This window comes from Danio rerio, chromosome 4, assembly GCF_049306965.1.
Source record: "Danio rerio strain Tuebingen ecotype United States chromosome 4, GRCz12tu, whole genome shotgun sequence".
Lineage (NCBI taxonomy): Eukaryota > Metazoa > Chordata > Actinopteri > Cypriniformes > Danionidae > Danio > Danio rerio.
Genome location: NC_133179.1, coordinates 64,661,872 through 64,689,675, shown reverse-complemented (window position 1 = coordinate 64,689,675; position 27,804 = coordinate 64,661,872). Strand labels below are relative to the sequence as shown.

General features: G+C 37.2%; 1 protein-coding gene across 20 annotated transcripts in view; it reads right to left on the bottom strand.

Annotated features, from left to right (window-relative positions):
* Positions 1 to 2,576: 2,576 nt before the first annotated feature.
* Positions 2,577 to 27,804, bottom strand: part of LOC101885873 (NLR family CARD domain-containing protein 3) — a 33,790-nt gene continuing 8,562 nt past the window's right edge. For 5 of the 20 annotated variants that reach the window (XM_068220055.2, XM_073948250.1, XM_073948249.1 and 2 more), the window contains exons 7-12: positions 26,425 to 26,620; positions 24,558 to 26,337; positions 23,088 to 23,261; positions 22,667 to 22,840; positions 11,802 to 11,848; positions 8,514 to 10,396 (exon numbers count right to left, since the gene is read on the bottom strand). In XM_068220055.2, coding sequence (XP_068076156.1) covers positions 9,873 to 10,396; positions 11,802 to 11,848; positions 22,667 to 22,840; positions 23,088 to 23,261; positions 24,558 to 26,337; positions 26,425 to 26,620 — 2,895 coding nt within the window. In that variant the 3' untranslated portion in view covers positions 8,514 to 9,872. Of the gene's footprint in view, positions 2,866 to 8,513; positions 10,397 to 11,801; positions 11,849 to 22,313; positions 22,841 to 23,087; positions 23,262 to 24,557; positions 26,338 to 26,424; positions 26,621 to 27,804 lie in introns of those variants that run through there. The other 15 variants (XM_005161503.6, XM_073948259.1, XM_073948258.1 and 12 more) reach the window with 8 other exon arrangements.

Sequence of the window (27,804 nt, the reverse complement as noted above, 5' to 3'; positions counted from 1 at the left end):
GATGCCCTTTCAGCTGCAACCCATTACTGGGAAACATACACACTCATTTACACACACTGCATGCATACCGCATGTCTATTGACTTTGGGGAAACCAGAGCATCTTGAGGAAACTCACACGAACACAGGGAGAACATGCAAACTTCACACAGAAATGAAAACTGACATAGGTGAAGCTCGAACCAGCAACCTTCTTGCTGTGAGGTGATCATGCTACCCACTGCACCACTTTGACGCCTCACATTAAAGTATTGAACAGACCCAGCTGAGGCTCGAACCAGTGACCTTCTTGCTGTGAGGAGATCGTGCTACCCACTGTGACGTCTCACATGTATAATTATTTGAGGTATTAAACTGGTATTGGTGAATAACTATGCTTAAAAATGTTTATTTTTAAAATGTGTGAAAAGACACCATTCAGATGTAGCGATTGTAATGATTTGGGCAATCAAGCATGTATGGTTATAGACACTATGCTTATTTGTCTTAAGAGGTGTAAGGCAGGTCTTTATCATGCATAAGGCAGGTCTTGTTCATGTAATATGCTTTAACCTATCAAGTTGGTATTGGAGCGAGCAGCTACACCCGTTACAGGTTTCTTATATGTAAAACAATCCTATTCAGGTAATGGTGTGGCCTATCAGGCAGCTATTAATAAATACGACTGCACATGATGATGAGCCATTTATTTAAATGAATATGTGACACAGATATTTAAATTTCATTGTTGCAAACAAGTTACAGGAGCAAGTTCAGTTGTTGTTGTATGTGATGTCCACCACTGTAAACACACCATGGTAAAAAGAATTCTGAGAAATGGTGTAGGTGGAGCAGGTTAATCACCCTGAATTACCCTTTATAAACTGCCCATACAATAATTTTACTTGTGATGAAATTATTTTCTAATTATAAATATATAGATGCATGACAGATTTAATATTGGACTCCACAATGGTAAGACCACAGCTTAAAATCGCATCACGTGCGTGCATGAGACAGAATATTAAGATTTAAATATTAAGAATATTTATAGGATATAATAAGAATAGATATAGAATATAAATATTAAGGATTTAAATATTACAAAACATATTATTTTCTAGCCTAAATAAATATGAAAAACCACTGCTTTTATGTATTCTTCATCTCTGGAGGCTTTTTCAGTTCATTCATATATATAAGCCTACCTTAGACAGAGAGGGTGCATTTAGAAGCTGCTATGCTATGGAAGTTTCTGACTAGAAGTTGCTTTCTTGATTTGTTTGTGTTACTTGTTGCTTGATTTTGGCCTGTACTAAGACAGATCTCTTTTGTTGAGAGATCTGTCTTGGTAACCTTTAGGGCTCTATTTTGGCGGTCCATGCGCAAAACGCAGGGCGCAAACGCTTTCAGCACGTGTCAGAACGCATTTTTGCTAATTTAAGGACGGGAAAATCCATTTTGCGCTGTGGCGCATGGTCTAAAAGGGTTGAGTTTGTTTTCTTAATGAGTTATAGTTGTGTTTTGAGAATAAACCAATCAGAGTCTCATCTCCTATTCCCTTTCAGAGTCAGCTGCGTCGCGCCATAAGCACATTCACTATTTACAGGACGTAAAGTCAGTCTAAGTGGAAAAACTGAGCATTTCACTAACAAACAGTAAACAGTTTTTTAACAGAAAACAGTTAAACAGAGCATCTACTGCGTGAGAATGAGAGATAATGGATCACTTTCACTTTCGCTCTTGGATAGGGAAACCTTTACGCACAGACATCAATTAGTCTATAAATAATTAATTTTGATTGTTAGCGCAAATAGGCTATTAGTTTTCAAAACTATTTCTAAATTCAGTTCTAATTTCCAGCAAACGAATAAATAAACAATAATAACGAAGTGTGCGCAAAAACCTGAGTTATATCCTAAAACACATGCTGTGCCCCATATGGTCTTAAACCTGACAGGTGGGCAAATCTAAGGTTGTTTTTAATCAAACAAATATAAATATGGATATAATAAATAATACTGCTAATAATAATAACATTATACAAAAGCAAATTACAAACTAAAAAAAGCCTCCCGAGATAAAGAAGACATAAAAGCAGTGGTTTTTCATATTTATATAGGCTAGAAAATAATATGTTTTGTAATATTTTAATCCTTTATATTTATATCCTATATCTATTCTTATTATATCCTATATATATCCTTAATATTTAAATATTTTCATATGTAAAGATATTTGCCTATTGCTCTCTTGTGCGTATTAAGCAGTGCGTAAGCGAGGCGCAACTCTGCGCTGGAGTTTAGACCGGGTTAGTTTTGGTCTAATAAAAAATCTATTATAGTTTCTTAAAATAGTGACGCGCCAGCGGTCCGCCTCAGAACGCCTTCCTTTTTAGACCAGAACGACTATGGGCACACAAATGAGTGCTAATGCATTTGCTATTTAAACAGCGTAGCGCAACGCCTCAAAACGACTCTTGCGCCAAGCTGAAACTAGTAAAAGACTATTGCGCCGCACCTTGCGCCGGGTGTATGATAGGGCCCATGGTGTGAACTTTTACATTCATGTTAGAAGACATAGACAATTCACAATTAATAAACAAGAGCTTTTATTTGTAAACAATATTCAAAGTAGGGCAAAATAGAAAGGTGCATATAAGCGGTGCAAACTAAAATATAAAGGTGAATTAAAAAAATAAATAAATAAAATTGCAAACACAGACCAAAACACAATAACATATTAGACTGATCTACTTTTTTCTTCTGCTAACTGTTCACTTAAAGCACCATCACGTACCAATTCACCGACTTGCCTGTCGTGTTCTGCTTTTGTTCTCAATTTGAATGCTCCTGACTGGACCCCATTTTTCTGGATTTTACACCTCCTGGCAAAGCAAAATCGACATGGGAGTTTAACAGTGGAACTCTCCAGCAATTCAGTCAATAAAAAAGCACCTAGATGATCAGATGACACAAACATATGCTTCCTTTTACACAATCTCCTAACTGTTCAATGTATCCACTATGTTTTTCAAGAGTTTTATAATCTTGAACAAATGGGTGCAAGACCACCATGCTGTTTTACAGTGCTAGCCTTTATTAGTTTTGTTTGCAGTGGTGGGTTATTGTTTTATTGTGGGTGCAGTGGTGGGTCTTGGAACAGAAACAAAGGAAGACGAACAGGACGATGACTAGGCAAGGAATTAGGAAGGGTGGACTACCTGTTCTGACTGTGACAGCTGTGAACTTAAAAAGATGTATCCAGTAGTTCACTATAGAACTTCTTAGTTAACTAAAGAGCTTTAAGTCAATTTAATCAATGGCTGAGCTATTGTTTTTACTGTAATTTATTTAGTTTAATTTCTGAAATAAAGCCTTTGGTAAATCTCTTACATTGATTTTCAAATCTCCAACTGTGTTTTGTGAACAGCAGTGTGCAGTAAAGTAGTCTTTGATAATAATTACTTTTCAAAATAATAGCTTCAATTATTGCTTTGAACTTTATTTTTATCAATTGTAATTATTGTTAGTGATTTTGTACCAATAACATCTGATTATAGAAAAACAGCAGATCACCATGCTGAAAGTACAGTTTTAAATCACAAGAATAAAGGACATTTGAAAAGACATTCAATAATACAATAGTTTATACTGGCCTCACTAAGATTGGCTGCCTAACTGTTCAGTCAGCAACTTAAAAGTATAAAGAACCAAAGATACAGTTTGAAGATCTGTCTCCTTTATTCTTTTTTTTGTAAAACAGTGAAACACAAATAAATCTATTTTACTCTAATATAAAACTCGTGCAGTGCGTTTTATCACATAATAATTTTATCCTGATGAATTCAGCCATCATGAATGAGCAGTAATACAAACTATTCTTTAACAGAAAAGTCATTACATTTATCATATCAGGCAACAAAAATGATGTTTACAGGGTATTAGCCTTGATGAAAATATCTAAAGCACAACGTTTAACGCTGTTTATGTCAAAATGAAAGTGAAACTGAAATCAACACTCTCCCGCTACCGACATCAACCAGCAGATGGTGCTCAGACACCACATAAACTCAAATCCATTTATCATGAGCCACACAAATTGCCGTTTCCCATGATTAAGCCAGAGGCCATTTCAAACGCATACACACACACACACACACACACACACACATGGTCAAACGAGTGAAGGACGATAGCAGGATCAGTCTTGCGCTTCTGTGGTTAAAAAAAAGTATGTATATGATTTATTTTTTTTATTGTTTAGACCCATAACGTCTATTTATAACGTCCTTTTATTTTTTGTACATTACTATACTCGTTCGTGATCTTGTGCGATGATTTAACGTTATATTCAATTCATGCTTAGTTGGTATTTGTGATGTTAATGTGAGCGTACTGGCATTCATTGAGCTCACAATGAAATGTTTTTTGGTAACGTTACCTAATGAATTATATGTCCTTTGTTATCAAGACCAGCCCTAAGTCGTCATTTGTGGTTTTGCTCCATTTTAACGTAAGCAGGTGTGCGTGAGGCGCGTGATTTGGAAAGATAACGTGACGTTTTTTCCATTTTTAATCCGTGGTTATGTTGACTTGCAGTGTCTGTGAATTTAAGTGCGTTTTATTGTCTCAATACTTGAAGCACTGTAGAACTCACAGACATGTAAACATCAAACTTTTTTTGTGTGGCCACAAAGATTGTGGAAGAAAATTTTCCTCATTCAATTCCTTTGTGGTTCAAATGTCACCAACACACCCAGACAGGCGGGCCATACAAACTTGGAACCGGAATGTGTCTTGACAACTAAAGTGTTCTTTGAGTTTTTGTAACACTGAGTATGGAGATGTGAAAGGGCTGGTTTTTCACTTGAGTGGTCACATAGAAGAAGGGCTGGCTGATACTTGTCCTTTTAATGGATGCTCCAAGCAATTCAGTATAAAGACATCTTTTTCATCTCATATCTCTATGTATCATAGGTGGAAAAGCAGCCAGATCTCACCTATTCATCTGTTAGGGTTGCAGAACAGTCTTCTCCAGGTGAGGGAGCACTTGTTTCTCATTTTCTACCTGTAGTCATTGATGTAGGTGATACAGTTGATGCTAACGTTTACCAACATAAAGATGCAGAGCCAGGTGATTGTATAGACAATTTAGCTATATATTTTTTTTTAGGTTCGGAGGTAAAGCATTTAATCCCAGCCTCCACAATTACTGAGATGGCAAATCAAATAAAGACTATTCAGGATGTTCAGCATGATTATACAATGAATGTGTTGTCTAAAAATCTTGAAAGATATGGGGCCCTATCATACACCCGGCGCAATGGGAAACTAGCAATGTTATTTGCTAGTTTTAGCTTGACGCAGGTGTCGTTTTGCTGTTTTGCACCATGTTGTGTAAATAGCAAATAAATTTGTACTCATATGTGTGCCCGTAGGCGTTCTGGTCTAAACAAGGAGGCGTAATGAGGTGTAATGCTGGCACGTTGCTATTTTGAGACAACTAAAATAGACTGCGCCATTGATCGACTGAAAGTTGGTCTAAAGTCCAGCACACTGAGCGCAGGTTATATCTGATTATTTAAAGAGCGCGTTAGTGAGAGGCAGTTCCAATGCGACAAGTGGCTTATTTCACACACATGATACGCAGCACAAGTTATGTTTAAATATGAAAAAAGAATGAATATGTAATAGTAAAAGATTATTAGCCTATTGTGTACAAAAATAAAAAATGACTACATGACATAATGGATAGCGATTGCATGCATCAAATTAGCTCAACTATCTGCAGTAATGATGCATGAAATTGGCTAATGACTTGACCAATCAGACCAGTACTTGCATATATTTAAACTGACTTTTTTGGTTGAGTTTGTGTATCACCAACTATACAAGTTTGGATCCAACTTGAGCAACTGAACAGCCGACTACTGAACATGTAATTTGAGCAAAATATCTCTTATTGATCTCCTCAGTGTACCTATTTGATCATTAACAAATTTTAACAGTAATTATCAGTAGCCCAATGTAGTTTTGCATTTACTTTGTTTAGCCAAATGGAGTACCTTATGGGCCAAAGAATTGGGAGACGGAGGAGGCCGAGGGTCTCCCAAGGTCCACAAATTTGTTGCTGTCCAAGGTGGAGTGCCGCCAGAGGCTACGGTTATCTCGCCAGGCAGTAACCGAACTTTGTCATCTTCTGGCAGATGACTTACAAACTAATGCATCTTGCCCATATGCACTCCCCGTTGCCGTAAAAGTAACTGCTGCACTACATTTTTTGCGAGCGGGTCTTTTCAACATCCCCTCAGTTCTATTGGCGGCATATCCCAACCTGCCGTAAGTTCGGCTATACATGCAGTAACATCAAGCCTGATCCGAAATGCGCTCAAATTCATTAAATTCCCTGTGAAGTTTTTTTAATGTGTTCAAACTGAAAACAAAAATAAAAATATTATGGAAAAAAAAATTCCCTGTGACACCTGCAAGCCAAAATACACTTAACAGGAGTTCTGGGCTAAATTTGGGTTTCCTGGTGTTGTGGGTGCAATAGATTGTACTCACGTGCAACTACGTGCCCCATCTGAGAATGCTCTGATTTACGTTAATCACAAAGGAACCCATTCCATCAACATCCAGGTAATTTGCGATGCAACGTGTGTGGTTACACATGTATTTGCAAATTATCCTGGATCAAGCCATGACTCCTTTATTCTAGCCAACTCTGTCATTCCTGCAGTCTTCCACTTCCACAGACGGGTGGCTGTTAGGGGACAATGGCTATCCATTAAAGACATGGCTGATTACCCCATATATCATGCCTACAACAGTGAGTGAGATGTTTTTTAATCGAAAACACACAAAAGCACGAGCTGTCATTGAACATACATTTGGGATACTAAAAATGCGCTTCAGGTGTTTTGACAAGTCAAGGGGAACACTGCAGTACAGTCCTCAAAAGGTCAGAGCATTATTTGTGGCATGTTGTGTTTTGCATAACATTGCCATACGCCATGGATGTCTCTTAGACACAAATGAGGATAGATTACAGGATTTTAGAAGGCTTGAAGCTGAACTGCATGTGCCAATGCCAAATAATCTAAATTCTCAAGCAGCAGCACGGGCGAGGAGAGACCAGCTGGCAGAAGAGCTGCTTCACCTGTAGACTTTTAAGTAAGCTAATTTTTTTTTTTTTTACTTTTAAACTGTGTAAATATTGCATTTGACTTAACCTCTGGATATAATGGCAGCCATTTTGTTTAAATATCTTCATTAAAACACACACAGCTCTGTCCCAGGTGCTGAAACGCCTTTGCTCTCGAAATGTACAAATATTAAGAGCTTTTTTCCTGCTGTACAAGCAAAGCATTTTAGTGGATTTTTTTGCAAATTAGTAGACCTAAAGAATAAAAAAAAACTCAGTTTATGATTTTATTTTTATTTAGATTGCAATGATGCCACGATCGTACGTGTGTGTGTGTGTGTGTGTGTGTGTGTGTGTGCGCGCGTTTCTTTACATTCTAAACTTAAATGTTTGGCCTTCTTCCTCCTGTTCGCAGTCGCGAAACTCCAGGAACAGCAGAATCTTCAGCCAGCGGAGCTGCATAAAATGCAGTTAATTCACTTCATGATTGTTGCTGAATTATTTAAATATAATGTATTCATAAGAACATTGGATGTTTTGGACAAATTCTTTTTTTTTTTACTTTATCTTGTTTAATAAAAAAATGCATTACCTTGCACGCCCACCTCTAAACCACCAAACCCCTCAATGCTTTCAGCACTGAGAGTAGAGGCAGCGATGTCCTCTGCTGGCGTAAGGTATAAAGTGGCTGTAGGTGGTCCTCCTCCCGTGGTCACCTGCTGTTTTTTATTAGCGGCGAGATTTGTTTTTCCCTGTCTTCTGACATCATTGTACCTTTTTCGGCATTGTACAGCCACTCTTATGATGCCAGAAGACGAGGACACAGTCGCTGCTATCTCTCCCCACGCCATTTTTACCTCAGGGAGCTTTGGTGGATTCCGAGTTGTTCCACAGATGATCTGCTCATGCGCTTTAAACTCACGCTCAAGCAGATCTGTTTCCTCGCCCGCCATGTAGTCTTAATAACGAATCTGCCATGCGCATAACTCGCTCTTAAAGGGAATGGATTATGAGACTCTGATTGGTTTAATGGAAGGTAATAAGCGCAACCCTTTTAGATCATACGCCATGGCGCAGAGCGTGTTTTCCCCTCCTTAAAATTTTAAAAGTGGATTCAGACACGCCCTAAATGCGTTTGTGCTTTGAGCTTTGCGCTTAGATCATTAAAATAGAAATGATCTATTAAATGATCAGATAAAAACTGTTTTGACATTTGAATTGTCACATGGATTGCGTCATCAAATTCAGAGCTCCTATTGATTCTTGGATTAACGCACATCCCAGCTTTTGTTACACTGCAGGTAAGTGATAGAAACAGTGGTGGGCAAACTTTTTAGACCCGAGGGCCACATCAAGTTTTGCAAACCAAGTGAAGGGCTACACGTCAAATTCTTCAAAAAAAAAAACTTTAATTTATAGAGGCAGTATGCATGGAATATGTAATTATCTGACAGAAACGTGTCACATTAACACAAAACTGATTTTTTAAAAATATTATAAGTCAAATTAATTTGCACTGCTATTTATATTTACTTATCAATCATCATAAAACAATAAAATAATCTCTTATAAAATATAATAATGTAATATTTTTGAGAGTGGAGAATAGAAAATATATTGTCTGATAGAAAAAATCTCAAATTAACACATTAAAAATAATTTTTAAAGTTTACTATTCAGTCAAATTTACAATAATCTCATTTGCACTGCTTTTAGAATATACAGATCAATCATCATAAAACTTGATGAAACCACAAATCTTTGTTAAAAGAACTTTTTAAAGTGAATGTTTGCATGGAAAATATATTTTATGACAAAAATTAACACATTTAACCAGCAATTGTTATATAATTTCAGTCAAATGTATAACAATCTCACTTGTAGCTTTTATAAATATGCTCATATCAATCATAAAACAATGAGATAAAACGGAAGAAGAATCTTAGTCTTTGTTATTCCAAGTCATGTTATTATGAGTGTGTTAATGTGAACAATGAGCCTGGTCCCCTCTCTTTGCAAGAGTGTCAATGTCTGGAGTCTGCAACGGTAAAAATATGAGGCGCAGCAGTTGGTTAAAACAAAGCGCAGGGCGTATAAGCAGTGCGCAAAACCTTCAGTAAACCATTTAAAAGAGGCGCCTCTTAACACATAATACGCGTTCGGTGTGATCAGCCCCCTAGGTTGTAGTCTTTAAAAACAGCAATAGTTTCTTGGCATATTAAAACTACCAATTTCTTTCCAATATAGGTGAAGAAGTACTTTGTTGTCGATTCTTCCTTAAACACACAACAATCAGAGTCAGTTTTTCTTATCCTGCCTCATTTTCATTCATTAACGGTCGAGTGCATCGTAATATCTGAGAGTGTGTTCTAATTCTACTGGTTGCACTAACTGTACTGCATCCAATACTGCCATCACATGGCATTTACTTGTAATTGCATCATTAATTTACTAATTCTGACCCAAACCGTTACTCAAAGCAGCATTTTAAAAACTCCCTTGCTGGCCGGATGAAAGTGTTCAGCGGGCCGTAGTTTGCCCACCTCTGATTTGAAATCTTCTAACCCTGCCAGAACTTCATTGGAGAAAAAATCTGATCATAACAGGCTGTCAGTGAACATATCAAACCCACAATCAAAGATCACAGATTTTAGCCTAGGATTTCAGGAATCTTTTATGATTTCCCAAAATTGTCTCAGATAACAAAATTGTTGCTGAAATCTCACAGTGTGAGCACAGCTTCAGTCTTCAGCACAGTTTCACTGATGATTCAGAGTAATCAACCCTAAACCCAGGATAGAGCGGCTCCGTGAATGTGGTCTGGACTGAGTGGATGAGGCTCATTGTTTCTGTATAGATGTTGTAGAAGCTCAGAGTTCCTGCACTGTGATCCACAAACACTCCTATTCTACTGCTGAGTCGCTCTACTGGGAGATCAGTGTGTGTGTTATTGTGTCTGAATGTGAAACTGGAGGAAGAGCAGCTCAAACTCCAGGACTGAGCATTAGATCCAAACACACACTCTTCACCTCCTCCCTTCCTCCTGATGCTCTTATATGACACTGATATACACACACTTCCACTCCAGTCAATCTCCCAGTAGCAGCATCCACACACACTCTCTCTGCACAACACCTGAGGCCAATAATCAAATCTGTCTGGATGATCAGGATACCACTGTTTCTCTCTCACACATTTCACCTCTGTGTTCTCCTCAGACAGAATGAGTTGAGTGTGTGCTGTGTTTGGAGCCAGTGTGAGAAAACAGGTATCTGAACACAAGAAGAGACACATACATATATTATAACACAACAACACTCACTACAGCACTGTGCGTGTGTGTGTGTGAGAGAGAGAGACAGTAGCTATGTTTCCATCCAAAAATGCAAATGAACTTCATGCGCAAAACTGGATTATTGTATAAAAGACATGCAAATAAAGCAGTGTTTCCATCCAACGAGTCAAAGCGAACAAAATCGTCACTTCCTGATTAACGGGCGCCAAATGTCAACGGTAAAAACTGAATTTGCTGCAGTAGGAGAAGCTCTGCTAATCTTTTCTTCATCTAATAAATGACTTGCGCCTCAGAAGGCAATCATGACACTCAGTGAACGCACGACAGCGTTTAAAGGTGTCAGATGTGGAGCACAGACGCTCTTGATTCTGGAGGTCATTAATAATATAATAACACTACTACTGAAACGGTAAGGCATTTAAGAATGACCAAAACAACATTTTAGATGTCCTACAGTGTGCTCAGCCTGCTGGTTTCTCTATTTACACACATTATTATCATCAAATGATCTCTTTTAACAAAATCACATGACCTTTTTTTTAATGCACATACTGAAAATCGTGCAGTTTAAGTCTTTCCATCATAGTTTATGTGCATCTTTTCTAACAGAATAAAAAGTTTTTCCTACTTAGTTATGCTAATATGTTTTTTATGTGCATTTTCTAAATTTATGCACATCGTAGCATTTCCATTAACTGTTTTTTATGCGTATCTCCAAAATGATGTTTTATAAACAAATTTTGGTAGGAGCAAGATCAGTCTTTGGAGAGGCTAATTCATCACAGACAATCATTTTATTATCTAATCAGCTCAAGATCAAACCCCTATAAATAATCAAACACGTCATACTTCTGTTTTCTTTTGACTTCAGCATCCCTCGTGTGGATGCTTCAATTTCTACCCCATTATTTCCTCTAAACTGCACGAAACTGGTGTCATTCGTTTGTGCTGGATTTGTGCCGTTAAAATAAACACTGTATTTATTTTTATTGTTTAGATATTGCCTAATCAAAACACTTCAGGAGCCGCGACGTCACTGCCAAATACACACTATTTGTCAAAAAAAATAATGCATGATATCTCTGACCCCAAACCAGCACTAACTTCCATTTTTTGCGGTACAAATCAGCACAAACAAAGCACAAATGAATGGCATAGTTTTAGGGTTAATTTGTTTTTATGGGGTCCCAACTTCACGGAGGTGTTAGAGTGTGTTCTATAGCTCAGAGCCCTCTCTCTGGACAGCATGCCAAACACGCATATTCTATTCAGTCAAATATCTGTGAGTGTGAACTCGTGAAATGCACATAAAAATAGGTGGATAGAAACATAGCTAGTCAGAAAAAGTCTGTGTGTGTGTGTGTGTGTGTGTATAGATGTACATTTGCGAGGTCCTGCTGTAATCCTCATCTCTCCTCCATGATCCAGACTGTAAACACACACAGATTGACACTCAGTTATTAAACAAACACTAAACACACTTTATTTTCAGCAGGTCTACAGTCAGAATTATTCTGGTCAAACATCACTCATTATGCAGATTCATTACAATAAGACCTTTACAGTGTCATGTGAATGCTGGATTCTGATTGGCTGATCTACAATAGATGATCAATAGAGCCAAATGTTAGGGTAACTTCCGGTTAGGGTGCACGCTGGCGCTGTTAGCTGCCGCTACCCACAGAGAATATTTTTAAAGAACTTTTTAAAGAACTTCTGTCTGGACTACACAGTTGACAGTACATCTACTGTATAACGCATAGCACTTTATGCTAAACCTCTGCACTTTCCACTGCACCAGTCTGCTTTATGGTCCTTATCGTGACTTTGTGACTGTCCTGTCACAGCAGCTGTCACTCAACTCAAACCCGGAGAAGAGACGAAACGACAATGAAAGCTCCTGACCTGCTTGTTTGGGTCATAACACTCTGGATCTTCCTCGCTGCTGTATATCGCCCTGCGGAGCTACTACTCCACTATTCAGGAACTTCTTCAACTCCGCTCCCACTTCTCCTAGACTCCGTCAACGCTGCGCTTTCATCCTGACATCGCGGTCTGACTGCGTCAGAGATATATTCACAGAGGATCACGACGGTCCTACAACATTGACGACTCATCCCAAATACGGTCTTTCTGGTCGTCCAACAGTCGCCAGGGATCAAGGTCAGTACGATCCATAGACCGTAGTGTACTCACATACCCAGCAAACTCCGCTTCCAACGAAGCATGCAAAAACAATCTATCTTTTGGACTACTCAACATTCGCTCGTTATCTAATAAAAGTCATCTGCTGCAAGACGTACTGTCTGACCATAAGTTTGATTTCCTCTGTCTTACTGAAACTTGGCAAAGACATGATGATTTATTCTATTATTTTAACCAAGCTGTTTTACCAGGATACAAATACATTTGTAAACCCCGCACTACTGGACGGGGAGGGGGCGTGGCGATACTCTATAAGGAGAAATGGAAGGTATCTCAAGTAACTGTGTCTGAATACCCCTCTTTTGAGTCAGCCATCATTAAAATAAATGGGGCAGTTCCAACTGTTCTTGCTACAATATACCGTCCTCCTAAAACCAATTCAAGCTTTTTAACTGAACTGAGTTTTTAACTGAGCTGTGCTCCTTGTCTCCTAATGTTATTATGCTGGGTGATATTAATATTCATATTGATGCTGGCAACAATATTAATACAATTGACTTTTTATCTTGCTTGGACAGCTTTGGAATGCAGCAATTTGCTAATTTCCCTACACACACTAAAGGCCATACCCTTGATCTCATCTGTTGCTCTGGAATTATCCCTAACAAATGTACTGTTTCTGATCTTCTTATATCTGACCATTTCTTAGTGTCTTTTTGTGCTCAGCTTGCAGTTTTTAAATTGCAGTCACCCCGGACAATCAAATTTAGAAACGTTAAGAACATTGATTTATTACATTTTTCAGATGTACTTAATAGTTTTGCATACAATGTGGACTCATCTTCTGCTGATGCTCTGGTGTCTATTTACAATAATGGATTATCTGAAATTTTGGACACTTTTGCACCTTTACAAACCCGGACTGTCTCTTTTTCTGTTTCTGCTCCTTGGTTTACTTCTGATCTGCATCAACTCAAAACTAAAGGTCGCAGGTTGGAACGGTTGTATAAGAAGTCTGGGTTAACTGTCCACAAAGAAATGTTTACAGAACATGCTCATCATTATAAGGAAGCATTACGTAAAGCAAAATCTGACTATTATGCTAACAGAATAGAATCTAGTCAGGGTAACTCTAGATTACTCTTCTCTGTAGTTAAAAAATCATTAAGTTTTCCTGACACATCACTTTCTTCTTCAACTGAGTTGTGTAACAGCTTCCTGTTTTTTTTTTAAACAAAAATTAAGGACATTCATCATCAATTACATACAAATAGTTCAGCCCCTGACTTCAGCCAAAATGTTTCTGAAATCATCACACATTTCTCTTTTGATACTTTTACCTTACCATCTACCGCTGAAATAGTTGGTCATGTACAGAAATCTAAAACTACCAACTGCCTGCTTGATCCACTTCCTACATGCTTAGTTAAGACCTGTCTTCCATCATTGTCCACACTGATTACTAACATTATTCACAAATCACTGGATCTGTCCCATCTTTACTTAAAACTGCTGTAATCACCCCAGTACTAAAAAAAACCTGGAGTTGATTCATACAATTTGGTCAACTATAGACCAATTTCCAATTTGCCATTTGTCTGAAAAATACTGGAAAAATGTGTTGCGTCTCAACTTCATAAATATCTCGCTAATAACAATTAGTTTGAGCTCTTCCAGTCTGGTTTTCGTCCCAACCACAGCACTGAGACTGCTCTTGTCAGGATCACTAATGATCTACTACTGGCAGCAGACTCTGGTTTACTGTCAATTCTTATTCTCCTGGACTTGAGTGCAGCCTTTGACACGGTTTCGCACAAGGTTTTTTGAATAGGCTTGCCTCACTAGGGATCTCTGGCACCCCTCTTTTATGGTTGAAGTCATATCTTGAAGATCGTACTCAGTTTGTTCAAATTAAAGATTTTAGGTCAAGATCGCAGATTGTCACTACTGGTGTCCCACAGGGTTCTGTACTGGGTCCACTCCTGTTTATCATATATCTACTGCGTCTTGGTCACATTTTCAGAAAATACAACATACAATTTCACTGTTATGCAGACGACACTCAACTCTACCTGTCCACCAAGCCTTCCTGTTTTTTCCTCCTCCTGCTTTGAGCAGATGTTTAGCTGAAATAAAAATCTGGCTTTCAGCTAACTTTTTTAAATTAAACAGCGACTAAACTGAAGCCCTTCTCATTGGCACTAAACGTGTTTTGGAAAAAAGCTGATAATTTCACTATGGACATTGATAACAGTACATTTTTTCCCTCCGTGCAGGTAAAGAGTTTGGGGGTCATCTTGGATAGCACACTCTCATTTGAAGGTCACATTAGTAAAATTACACGTACTGCATATTTCCACCTGCGTAATATCACTCGTCTCCTCCCTTCTCTCACAACTAAAAACACAGCCATTCTTATCCCCCCATTAGTTACTTCACGTCTAGACTACTGTAATGCACTTCTTTCTGGACTTCCTTCTAAACTTCTCCATAAACTCCAACTGGTTCAGAACCATGCAGCTCGTGTTATCTCTAGGACCCCATCTCACGAGCACGTCACACCACTCCTTTATCAGCTTCATTGGCTTCCAGTAAAGTATCGAATTGATTTTAAAATATTACTTCTAACTTTCAAGGCACTTCATAATCTCGCTCCTCAATATCTCACTGAACTTCTCCATATCTACACCCATTCTCGTACCCTTAGATCAGCCAACAACTTCACCCTGGTACCACCTCGCACTCGATTGAGCAAAATGGGAGACAGATCTTTTAGCTCTATGGCTCCTTGGCTATGGAACTCACTTCCACTAGATCTTAGGAGCAGTGATAGTCTTCACAATTTTAAATCACGTCTAAAGACCCATCTTTTTAAGCAGGCTTTTACTTAACACTTTTTTAATCATGTTTTTATCATGTTCTTTTATGTTAGCTATTGTGTTTTAACTTGTTTGGTCAATGATTGTTTTTAGTAATGTTTAATTTGTTTAGCATGTCTGCTGATGCTTATTGTAAGGCAACCTTGGGTGTCTAGAAAGGCGCCATTTACAAATAAAATGAATTATTATTATTATTATATCGATGCATTAATAAATCAACAATAGTGTGTTTGCAGCTGTAAAATCAGCTTCTAAATGAGACACAGAACTTTAAGATCAGATGTGGAAATAGAAAACAGCATAGACTCAAACTATAAGAGCTATTTTATCATCTATGATCATTCAGCATGTACAAATTCTTTGAGCTGTCAAATTCTTTGAGCTGTTCTTGTCATGAATGATCCGCCTCACAAGCACAGCTATAAACGCCAGAGAAACATTGATGTGAAAGAGTAAATGATCAGATAAAGTAAATAAATAAATAAAGCATCAGCACAATGGTGAGGTCCAATCAAACATGTTCAATAAAGATATAAAGCTCTGTTAATGTTTAAAGATGTTTAGTAGATAAAGGAGAGAAATCAAGTCAAAGTGTCATCAGTGAAGCTCCTAATGCTGTTTGTGGAGGTGTTTAATCCTCCTCTTTCTTCATTCATTTGTCTGTAGTTTTGTGTCTTGTTCTTTCCTTCACCGATTGTTCTTGTTAACAGCAGGTGTTCATTAGTGTCTCAATTCACTCAAGTGTGCTCATTTACTCTGTCTAGTGGACTATACTGATCAACTAATTTAGGGACTAGTGTATGAGGGTTTATAGTGAGATTTCTAGTGTCGACTCAGAACACTGCTCACTTTCTCAAAGACAAAGTTTGGATCTATCACAGTTATTTTCTCATTTCTACATCAATTTAATTTAACAGGTTTCACTGTAGATTGTACAGAATTTTACTGTTAAAATAATTTCTATCGTGTAATTAATTCTGATTCATATTTTATGTATTCATATTTTATTTATTTCTATGTTCATTAACCAGCAAAACAAAATTAAAAATATTCGTCATTTTCATTATGCTCCAAAACCTCACACACACAGACTGTTGACTAGGGTTGGGTGTCTGTATAATTTTAATAATTCCTGTACCAATTTGATTCCGCTCATCGATAATAATCGATAAAAATGTATAATAAATAAATAAATAAATAAAAAGTAATTTAGGCCCTGCTCATGCAGGATTCTGGTACATTTTTATCGATCTGATCACAAAGTGGAAAAAGGAGACACATTAGGCTATTGATGCAACTTTTATAATTTACTACAACATGTTTGATTAAAAGTTCCAGATCAATTAACCACACTTTATGAATAGGCTAGCCTACTTTGTGCATTAAAAAATGAAATTATAAATAACTTTTTACCTCTACCTCTGATCTATTAGACCTATATTTGCACTTTATCGGTTTTACAATTTAAGGGCCCTATCATACACCCGGTGCAATAAGGCACATTGTTGACATGTATGGCACAATTTGTTGCTATTTTCAGACCAGTGTTGTATCTTTTTATTATTTTTGTCTCTTTTTATTTTCATCAAATAATTATTTGTAAAGTTCATGTAAGGGTCATATATTAACTGAACTTCTACTGTTGTGTGTGGGATGCTGTGTATACTAATTAGCATTTTTGCAGAAGTAGATAAATGCTGGTGCAAAATTATATTCAGCTCTGCAGAACTTTCTGTCTATAGAAAGGTGTTAAAACTGAACACAGAGCACACAAAGTCTTATGCTTTTATTGTTGTGCAGAGAATTCATAGAAAAAGAGGACTGAACAATGACCCTGGTAAAAAAAAAAAAAAAAAAAAAAAGTGCACTAAAAAGCACTTTAAGTATATTTAGTACACTTTTCAGTAATGTACTAAAAGTGTTCTATTTTCACACACTAATTTTGTACTTAATGTACTAAAAGATAGTATTAAGTATATGTTAAGATAAACTTAATACCATCTAAGTGTACTCAACTGTGCTATTGAGACACTCTGAAATTGAACTAAAATGTACTTTTAACATACTATATCTGTATTTAAATATATATATATATATATATATATATACATATATATATATATATATATATATATATATATATATATATATATATATATATATATATATATATATATATTTAGTTACAACTAGAAATACACTTGAATCCTACTTTTAAACATTTAAATACATTTATGACTAATTTAAAGTATAATAGTAATATATTAAAAGAAAATACAAATTGTAAAAAAAAAAAAAAACCAAAGTGTGCTAAATACTGTATTAAAAGTATTTTGGGAAAATGTACTTCTACTATGATACATTACAAATAGATTTTTTATAAAGTCAATTTAATGTATTGTAAATTTAAAATTACCACACTCAAAATCAATTTAAGTGTTAGTGATAATAGTGCATTCACATTAAGTGTACTTAAGTACATTTTTTTGGGAAAATGTACTTCTACTACAATACATTACTTATAGATTTTTAATATATTAACTTATTTTAAACTTAGGATTAGTATGTAAACAGTGTACTAAAAATCAACTAATGTTAAAAGCATTTAAAGCACACTTTTGAAAAACACACTTTATTGTAGTACGCTAAAAATTTATTTAAGTATTACTGGTATTTAGAATACTTTAGTCAAGTGAACTAAAGACCTACTGAAGTATAAACACACTTTTAATTAGTATATTTAGTGTAAAACCATCAAACTTTTATTTAACACAAAAATAACAATGTACTAAAAATGTATTTGCGGGTATTTAAGTGTATTTTAATTGCATTTAATTATTATTATTTTATTTTTTTCACCTGGGTACTGACAAATGCAAATTTCATTAAACTCCACCTGTTAATATCAGCTGCCTTTATAAGTTGAAGTCAGGAAATGAAAACGCTTGTGCACCTCCTTATTGTATCTTTTGCATTGCATAGAGGATAACAGAATTCTGTGAATCAAATTATTCATTTGTATCCAATTAATTGTTACGATTTTTGACACTGAAGAAAAGGAAGGAATTGATGTAAATTCCAACACCAGCCTAACCCTAATTTTTATGTTTTGTACAATGTTGTTAAAATAGCAAATCCATTTGCGCCACTTTGTGGACTCGTAGGTGTGCTGGTCGATAAAGGAGGTGTGTTAAGGTGCATTGTTGGCGCATTGCTATTTTAAGAAACTGAAATAGACTGCACCATTGACCAAGTAAAAGCTTGTTTAAAGTCCAGCGCAGAACGTGTTAGTTATGCACCTATGCGGTTAGTTATGCGCCTATGCCTAAAACTTACATATTGCTTAATACGAAAAAATATGAAAAAAATGTAAGGATTAAAATTTTACAAAAAAAGATTATTTTCTACATAAATATAAAAACCACTGCCTCCATCTCAGGGCTTTTTTCAGTTTATTAATGACAGTTTGCTTTTGTAAAATGTTATTACTATTAGCAGTATTGTTCAGTTTATGCATACTGTGGAAATATAAATTTCTATCATCTAATTCCAAATGAACAATAATCTACGTATAACTAAAAAGTTATATTCTCTGGTTTTAATCATATCATTTCATTAACATCTCAGCTAGGAGGGACATTAACCTTTTGTCTTTCTGACAACAGGTTAAACCAAAGTAATGCAAATTGTCAGTTTCACAGCATGGTTGTGTCTATTGTTTTCTCTTTTCGATCAACTGGTCAGGCGGTTTCTGTCTCCAGAACATGATGAGACCAGGCCTGAAAAAGCAGTTTACCCTGCCGACCACAACTCTTAATTTGCATGCTTTGTTTAGCCATAACCCCTCCTCCTAAGAACACAATATAGCCATGAAATCTTTGTCTTAATTCAGACTTGTGAGAGACTTGTGAAAGAACTTGCAGACTGCGGACCTCTAGTAGGCTCTTACAGACACATGGACATCTTAAAGATGCTGTATGACTGCAGATTATCTCAGACTATTCTTATTATGACTCAGAATATCAGACTTACTGTGGCACTGGGAACAAGACAGACAAGGTAGACAAACGACGCGATGACAAACTGTGGTGAAATAGTTGTATAAATAGTCCAGATAATCAACGGCAACACAAAACAGATGTGATGACAGGTCAGTCAGTGTAGGTGTTCCGGTGTGTGCGCGGGGCATGTATGAATATGTAGTTCTTTTCCTGGGACGCTGTAGCGCCTACAGCAGGCGTGTCCAAACTACGGCCCGCGGGCCATCTGCGGCCCGCAATCAGTTTTGTGGCGGCCCGCGGGGCTTTTTATAAGTAATAATAGAATCTGGCCCGCTATACAAAAATTAACGTAATTCCATAAATAACCACCGGGTGTCGCTATGACATGTCTTCAATTAGGCAGCAGTTTCTGTTTTGAAGTAAAATGAGCCGAACAAACTGAAAGAAACATAATTCATAATCACGTTTTGGCGAGCCATGGCACAACCAAGAAAAAGGAAAATCAACAGTGAGAGCAGGAAATTTCAGTCACGTTGGGGCAAAGAATATTTCTTTACAGAGGTCAGTGGGAAATGTATCTGTGTAATTTGTCAGGAATCAGTTGCATTAATGAAGGAATATACGTTAATATTAAAAGACATTATGAAACAAAACATCACTTTTACACTGATGCCGTAGGAGATCAAAAACTAAAACAATTAGCAGCTGCCCTATCAGCTCAACAACAGCAGTTTTTGTGCTAGTAAAGTGCAAGAAAGAATTCACTGAAGGAGAATTTATATAGGAGTGTCTGATGAGTGTTGCAACTGTAATTTGCCTAGAGAAGATTCCAGATTTTAAAAACATACGTTAAGTTTTTTTAGAAAGACAGATGGAAGACAAATTAAAATAAATCCACAATACACACACACACACACACACACATTTATATATATATATATATATATATATATATATATATATATATATATATATATATATATATATATATATATATATATATGCCTGTTTGTGTGATGTATGTAAAATTTGGCCCGGGACAAAGGTTTTTTTTTTTCCATCTGGCCCTCGGCCCAAAAAGTTTGGACACCCCTGGCCTACAGAGTCCTAGTGCACTACACCGCCATCAGTTGGTCACAGAAGGATGTGACAATTATTATTGTTCATTTATTTGTTTGCTGGAAATTAGAGCTGAATTTAGAAATAGTTTTGAAACAAACCTTTGCCCTTAACATGAAATTAATTTTGTTTAGGCTAATGGATTTCTTCAGTGGAGTGCGTACAACACCATTTTCTTATCAACGAAAGGAGAAAAGTAGAGAGTAAAAGTAAAATAAAGAGAAAGTAAAAAGGCTGAATGGAGGAAGCTTGTTCTTTTTCCTCGCACTGCAGATGGCCAGTTTAACCGTTTTCTCGCTAGGGACGTTTTTCCACTAACAAAGTCTGCAGTGTAAATAGCAAATGACGCAACTGACTTTTAAAAGGAATGGGAGATAAGTCTCTGATTGGTTTAATGCATGTTATGCTTAAAACAAACCCATAACTTATTAAGAGAATAACAACAACACTGTTATTATCAAATAACACTGTTATTTGTACACTGTTAATAACACTCAACACTGTGATTAGCAAAAGTGGATTTGGACATGCCCTTAATGCTTTTGCACCATGCGCTCTAGACTTTGCACCTAGATCGTTAAAATACAGCCCTTAATAAGTACAGTGGGGGAAATAATTATTGAACACATCATGTGTTTTTTCCAGGGAATAATTTTTCTCAAGGGGCTGTTGACAAAATTTCACCAGATTTTGGTAAAACCTTAAACATTCATGCATTAATTTTCTTTTCGGCTTAGTCCCTTTATTAATCTGGAGTCACCACAGTGGAATGAACTGCCAACTTATCCAGCATGTTTTACGCAGTGTATGCCCTTCCAGCTGCAACCCATCACTGTAAAACAACCATACACACACTCATACAATACGGTCATTTTTTTGCTTACTCAATTTACCTATACCACATGTCTTTGGACTTGTGGAGGAAACCGGAGCACCCGGTGGAAACCCATGTGTACACGGGGAGAACATGCAAATGCTGCACAGAAATGCCAACTGAGCCAGCCAAGGCTTGAACCAGTGACTTTCTTGCTGTGAGGCAAACGTGCTACCCACTGTGCCACCCAAACCTTACACATTACAAACATAAAATGAAAGCAAAACAAATAAAACTGAAAAAATTAAAAAGTTGTGTGTCTTAACAATGAAATGACAAAGGAGAATGTGCTGGACTACAGTAATGTCTTTAATACTTTAGATAAAAGGCTTTTATTGGAGCTGCAGCTTAAAGACGCCTCTTATATGGAGAATGAAGTCACATGCATTGCTCAGGTGTGAGTTTTTCACAGTGTTTAACAGTGTCAAAATCTTAATGGTACTGTAGGTCTTTTCTATCAAATCTGATCTTTAATTTGAATTTCATATAGGATTCAAGCCATTTTCTATGTGTGAAACCATTTGTTTAGATTAACCTTAAGACCTAAACAAAAGCTAGGACTGAGCTGCTAAGCTACAACTACAATACAAAACACTTGTTGTTACAGCGTGATGCACAATGAATGTAACACAGTGCGTTCTTTTAATCTGATGTTTGTGAAACGAGCGCAGATACTGCTCATGTTGATAGAGACACCCTGCAGCAACATTCATTTATTACAGTGATCACACTTAGCTTTGCCATCATTCTTCAGCACATGCAGCCTTTGAGCACATGTTGCAGTCCATCTCTAAACTATGTTCAGATTATTAAAGCTGCTCATCAAGTTGGAAGTTCCTGGCAAATTACCAAGTGAAAAAATAAAAGGCATCGGAATTTATAGGGGAATCAAAATGTTAATTTTATTACAATATCTGAACATTATTTTACGAGTCTGATTCCAGAATCTGAATCGATTGTCAACACCCAAACCTATTCCTGACCTGATATTGTAGGATTCTTCAGTAAAAATTTATGAAGAAGTTTCTCTGCTCAGCTCAAATGCTGAAACTGTGCAGTGTGTCCCAATTAATATCACAACTGACCAAATACAATCCAACACTTTACAGATTAAGATTAATTTCATACTGAATTACTTTCTCTTTATTGACATGATTGTAATAGTCTACAAGCAGTATCTTCTTAAAGCTACTAAGTGTAAAACACAAGGGCGGTAATGCTCCACATACTTGAGTTTGTCCAGTGTGTAGTTTGGATCCTCCAGTTGTTCAGAGAGCAGCTTGACTCCTGAATCTCCTGGATGATTGTAGCTCAGATCCAGCTCTCTCAGGTGTGAGGGGTTTAAAGTCAGAGCTGAAGACAGAAAACCACAGCCTTCCTCTGTCACCATACAGCCAGACAATCTACAAACACAGCAATAGTCCACATCACACAGTTGGACAATCACACATCTCTTTGTGTTGTGAAGATGCCGATTGCTGTTTCTGCTGATGTGACCCGCAGTGATGAACACACACACATCCTGATTAGCTCTCCTTATTGCCTTATTGATCAAGCTCTGACACATTCACACACTCAACAGACTATTACTCAAAAGCCTTAATATGAAACTGTCTGACTGTAGTTATTGTTGAGTGGAGAATCATTTACCTCAGTGTCTCCAGTTTACAGTGTTGACTCTTCAGTCCATCAGAAAGAAGCTTCACTCCTGAATCCTGCAGGTCATTGTTACTCAGGTCCAGCTCTCTCAGCACACACTTTGAGGATTGTAGAGTTGAAGACAAACTCTTACAGCACTGAACAGTGAGATTACACCACTGTAGCCTGTGTAGAGGAAAAAAACAATATGTATGTGTTAATCTGGTGTGTTTAATAGTTTAGGGCACATATGACTGTAGTGACTGCTATAACTTCACTAATTAATAAGTACAACTAATGATTTGAGCTTTGAATAGAATTCATGTCTATAAAACACAGTTAAATGGCTTCCTTTAGATGTTTAACTCTTTATTAAATGCCTAAAATTTCAAAACAGTAAAATAATTAATAGTAATAACAGTAATACATTTTAAAAATAATTTATTATTATTTTAATGAACACACTTATAAGTATAATTTTCTGTAGCATCTTTAAAAAGTTGCATCTCAAAACACTTTACAAAATAATATGAAACAGATGCATATGTAACAGAAATATAGAAAATAAATAAATATATTCTTCACTGTTTATAAAAATTTCTTCATACCAGTGATAAGTACTGCCTTCTCTGTAATCTTGCCTACAGCTCCTCAGGGCCATGTCTACAGTTTCAGTTCTCTCTAATACAATGGTTTCAATGCTCTATAATACATCAGATTCAGCAATCTCAGGCACAGCAGTTTCCATACTCTAAAATCCTGTGGATTCAACACCTGTCATGGCTGCTAACCCCGAGTACCTCCCCAAACTGTTTACCTGCACAGAGTCACTTTACAAGATGGCTGCCATGCCCCCAGCTGGTATGGTGCTGTGATCTATCTGTTGTGGATCTTAAGTCACAATCCTATATACTTTTTAGATGCTAATTGCAGTGTTTGCACTAGGTTTTACAGTTTGGGGGTGGGGGGATTGGGTTGTGGCAACTGTTCAGACTGACACTGACACAAGGAGTCATTATGGTGTTCATTTGTTTCGTTTAATGACAGCTGTATATAGCTAAACAATTATTTGAACTGTACAAGCATTAAGCTAAAAATGTATTTTTATCAACAAAGTGTGCAGCGTTTGTCACTGCGGTGTATTTTTCTGGGCCTCTGGGAGATAGATATTGATATTAATATACTTAAAGTATACTTTTATACTTGGCCTATACTTCTTTTTCCTAGAGGTGTATTTGCTGACTTAGATCAGTCTTGTACAGCAAGAGTATTGTCCCTCTGACAGTTAAGTTAAACAACCCTTAAACAACCACTGCCAATAAATTAATCTGAATATTATTAAAAACCTGTAAAACTAAAATATTAAATAATAAACAATTATTCACAGTATTTTGAAGTGCTGACAATATCAATATTGTGCATGTTCATTAAAATGAAATATTGTATTATTTAATATCAGCAGAAAGAAGGACTTTGACTTACAGAGCTCTTCTGGAGGCTTTGACGACTGCTGATAGTTTGATGAGACACTCATCTGATTTTTTGAATTTCTGCAGCTCAAACTCCTCCAGCTCCTCCTCTGAGGTTAACAACACAAAGACCAGAGCAGACCACTGGGCAGGTGAAAGACGAGCAGATGACAGACTTCCACTACTGAGGTGAGACTGAATCTCTTTCAGCAGAGTTTGATCGTTCAGTTCATTCAGACAGTAGAACAGATTGATGGATCTCTCTGGAGACAGATTATCTCCAAGTTTCTGCTTGATGTAGGCAATTATTTCCTCTTTGCTCTGGTCTCTGTCATCCTGCTGTGACAACAGGCCACGTAAGAGTTGTTGATTAGGCGAGAGTGACAGACCGAGAAGGAAGCGAAGGTAAAGGTCCAGATGTCCATTCTCACTTTCCAGAGCCTTGTCCACTGCAGTCTTCAGGAAATCAATCATGGACTTATCTCTGCTTTTCTGTATAAAAAACCATCCATGCTTCTTGTCGCTGTCTAGAATCAGATGTTGATAAAGGGCTGCAATGAACTCTTGAATGCTCAAGTGAAGAAAGCAGTACATGGTACCAAGAATGATTCCCGTCTCCTCCTTAAAGATCTGGGTACACATGCCTGAGTACACTGATGCCTTATAGACGTCAATGCCACAGGCTTTCAGATCACTCTCATAGAAGATCACATTGTTTCTTTCCAGCTGCTGGAAGGCCAGTTTCCCCAGTGAAAGGATGAGCTTTGGATCCCAGGAGACATCTGCTGTGTTTTCTCCATCATACTTTCTTTTGCTCTGCTGGATCTGAAAGCGGAGAAAGTGTGTGTACATCTGTGTCAGAGTCTTGGGAGATTCCTGCAGTGTTTCAGCATGAGCCCTGTGTTTCAGTTTCAGTATGTTCTGGAGAACAGTGGCTGAAATCCAGCAGAAGACTGGGATGTGGCACATAATAAAGAGACTCTTTGACTGTTTAATGTGATCAATGATTTCTCTGGCCTGATTCTGATCAGTGAGTCTCTTCCTGAAGTACTCCTCCTTTTGGGCATCATTGAATCCTCGTATCTCTGTCAGCCGGTCGATACAGTCAGCAGGAATCTTACTGGCAGCTGCTGGTCTGCTGGTGATCCAGATGAGAGCAGAAGGAAGCAGATTTCCCTTGATGAGGTTCGTCAGGAGAACATCCAGAGAGACTGCTGAAGATACATCACGACACGTCTCATTACCAGCAAAGTTCAGAGGAAGACGACATTCATCCAATCCATCAAGGATGAACAGGACTTTGAATCGTGTGCTTCTTGTAAGGTTCAGTCCTTTAGTCTCTGGGAAAAACTGAGTTATAAGGTCTTTTAAACTTTGTCTTTCTTTCTCCTTTAAGTTCATCTCTCTGAATGGAAGAGGAAATATGAAGCTGATGTCTTGATTTTCTTTCCCTTCAGCCCAATCCAGAACAAACTTTTGCACAGAGACTGATTTCCCGATGCCAGCAACTCCGTTTGTCAGGATAGTTTTAATCTGCTCGTCTTGTTCAGCTGCTTCAAACAAATGTTTGCATTCAACCTGTATCTCTAGTGACTGATGATGTCTGGAAGCAGCTTCAATCTGTCTGATCTCATGTTCAGTGTTGACCTGTTCACTCGCACCCTGAGTGATGTAGAGATCTGTGTAAATTTTATTCAGAAGTGTGGAGTCTCCTTGCTGAGCAATTCCTTCAAACACACTTTGATATTTCTTCTTCAGGCTACATTTAAGCTGATTAATGAAGAACAGCTCATCTAAACACAGGAGCAGATAGTTTTAGTGTTGACTTTTTCAGCTATATTAGTACGTGACAGTCTGACAGATGGCCATGAGTCTCTTACCCATGAGAGTATCAGCAGCTTCATCTTGCTTTATCTCTCTCAGGAAGAAGAGTGTGAGATCAAGAGCTGCTTCTGTGATTCTGCTTCTGTTCTCATTATAGCCCTTTACAAAGTATTGTTTGTTTTCTGCTTGTAAAATTTTCTTAAACTTTTTCAGTTCATTCTTCAGGAATCTGATTATTTTGCTTTCAAGATTCTATGATTGAAGAAACGGAAAAAAGACAAAAAAAAAAACACTAACCAAAACATGCATTCGCATACAGTTGTTCATCCACAAACTACTCAATAATTAAAAACACATTTTATACTAAGATGCTTGTGTAAGAGTTGAGATATTGCAAATATTGTTGATGTCTTTGACAATTCAAACATGAGCTGAAAACAGAGACAATTGACTCCACAACCCAGCAGGTGGGAATGCGGGAAAAACTGCTGCATTTGCATCTGAGTCTGCTGAAACTCGACTTCAACCACCCCAACTCACACATATGGTCATTTCAATGTTTGAATGTTCTAAATTAACCAAAGTGACTTTATTTATCATGTTTGATGTCATTTGAAATGTCTCAGTGCGACTGGTACAATGGTCTCATTCTCTCAGAAATAGACATAATCAAAACAATAAATATATAACTTCAGGCATCTTTTGAACCACTGTGAAGGGTGTGACTTTTCCACAGGCAGCGCTAAATGCAAATTCCTTTTGTTATGCACAAACCCCTTTCCTTGAGGGAATTCTTGGATTACTTAAAGGGCCATGAAACCCCCTCGTTTCAGCAGGGTGTTTTCACACCTCTACTTTGGAAAAAGCCAGAAAAGTGGGCGTGTCCAGCTTTGTTTAGGGGGGAGTGTCGGAGGAAGAAAAGTGGGATGGTGTGGGAGTGTCTATTTGGGCGCGCGCGAGTTTCAGAGTCAAAATTCACACACACAGTAGAAAGTGATGGTGTTTAACCTACATGGACATCTGTAGTTGAATTATTTGCCAAATTATTAAATGTTGGACTTTAACTGCAGTTTGGCTCTTTCATTCAGGGAATTCATTCATGCCCCTCGCGACAAACGAGATATTTGATTCGAGGAACTGCTCTAAGCGTGTATTTTTCATGCAATGTTTGATACCGCACGGCGAATGAGAAAATAAAAACCTCTGCATTTCCCGGAAACTTAGACGCACACGGCAGGAAGCGTCAGAAAGCCGCATGTGTTATTCCGGTCACCAAATGTGGTGAAAACCCTACACGAGGTTAAAGTTTGGTTGTGGTGCTAACATGTTTACACTCGGTGCAATGGTTAACTTAGTTCGATACGAACAAACTGAATAAACAAAGAGCACTGCTCACTCACTTACCAAATCTGTAGAGACAGGACAATCACCAGCAA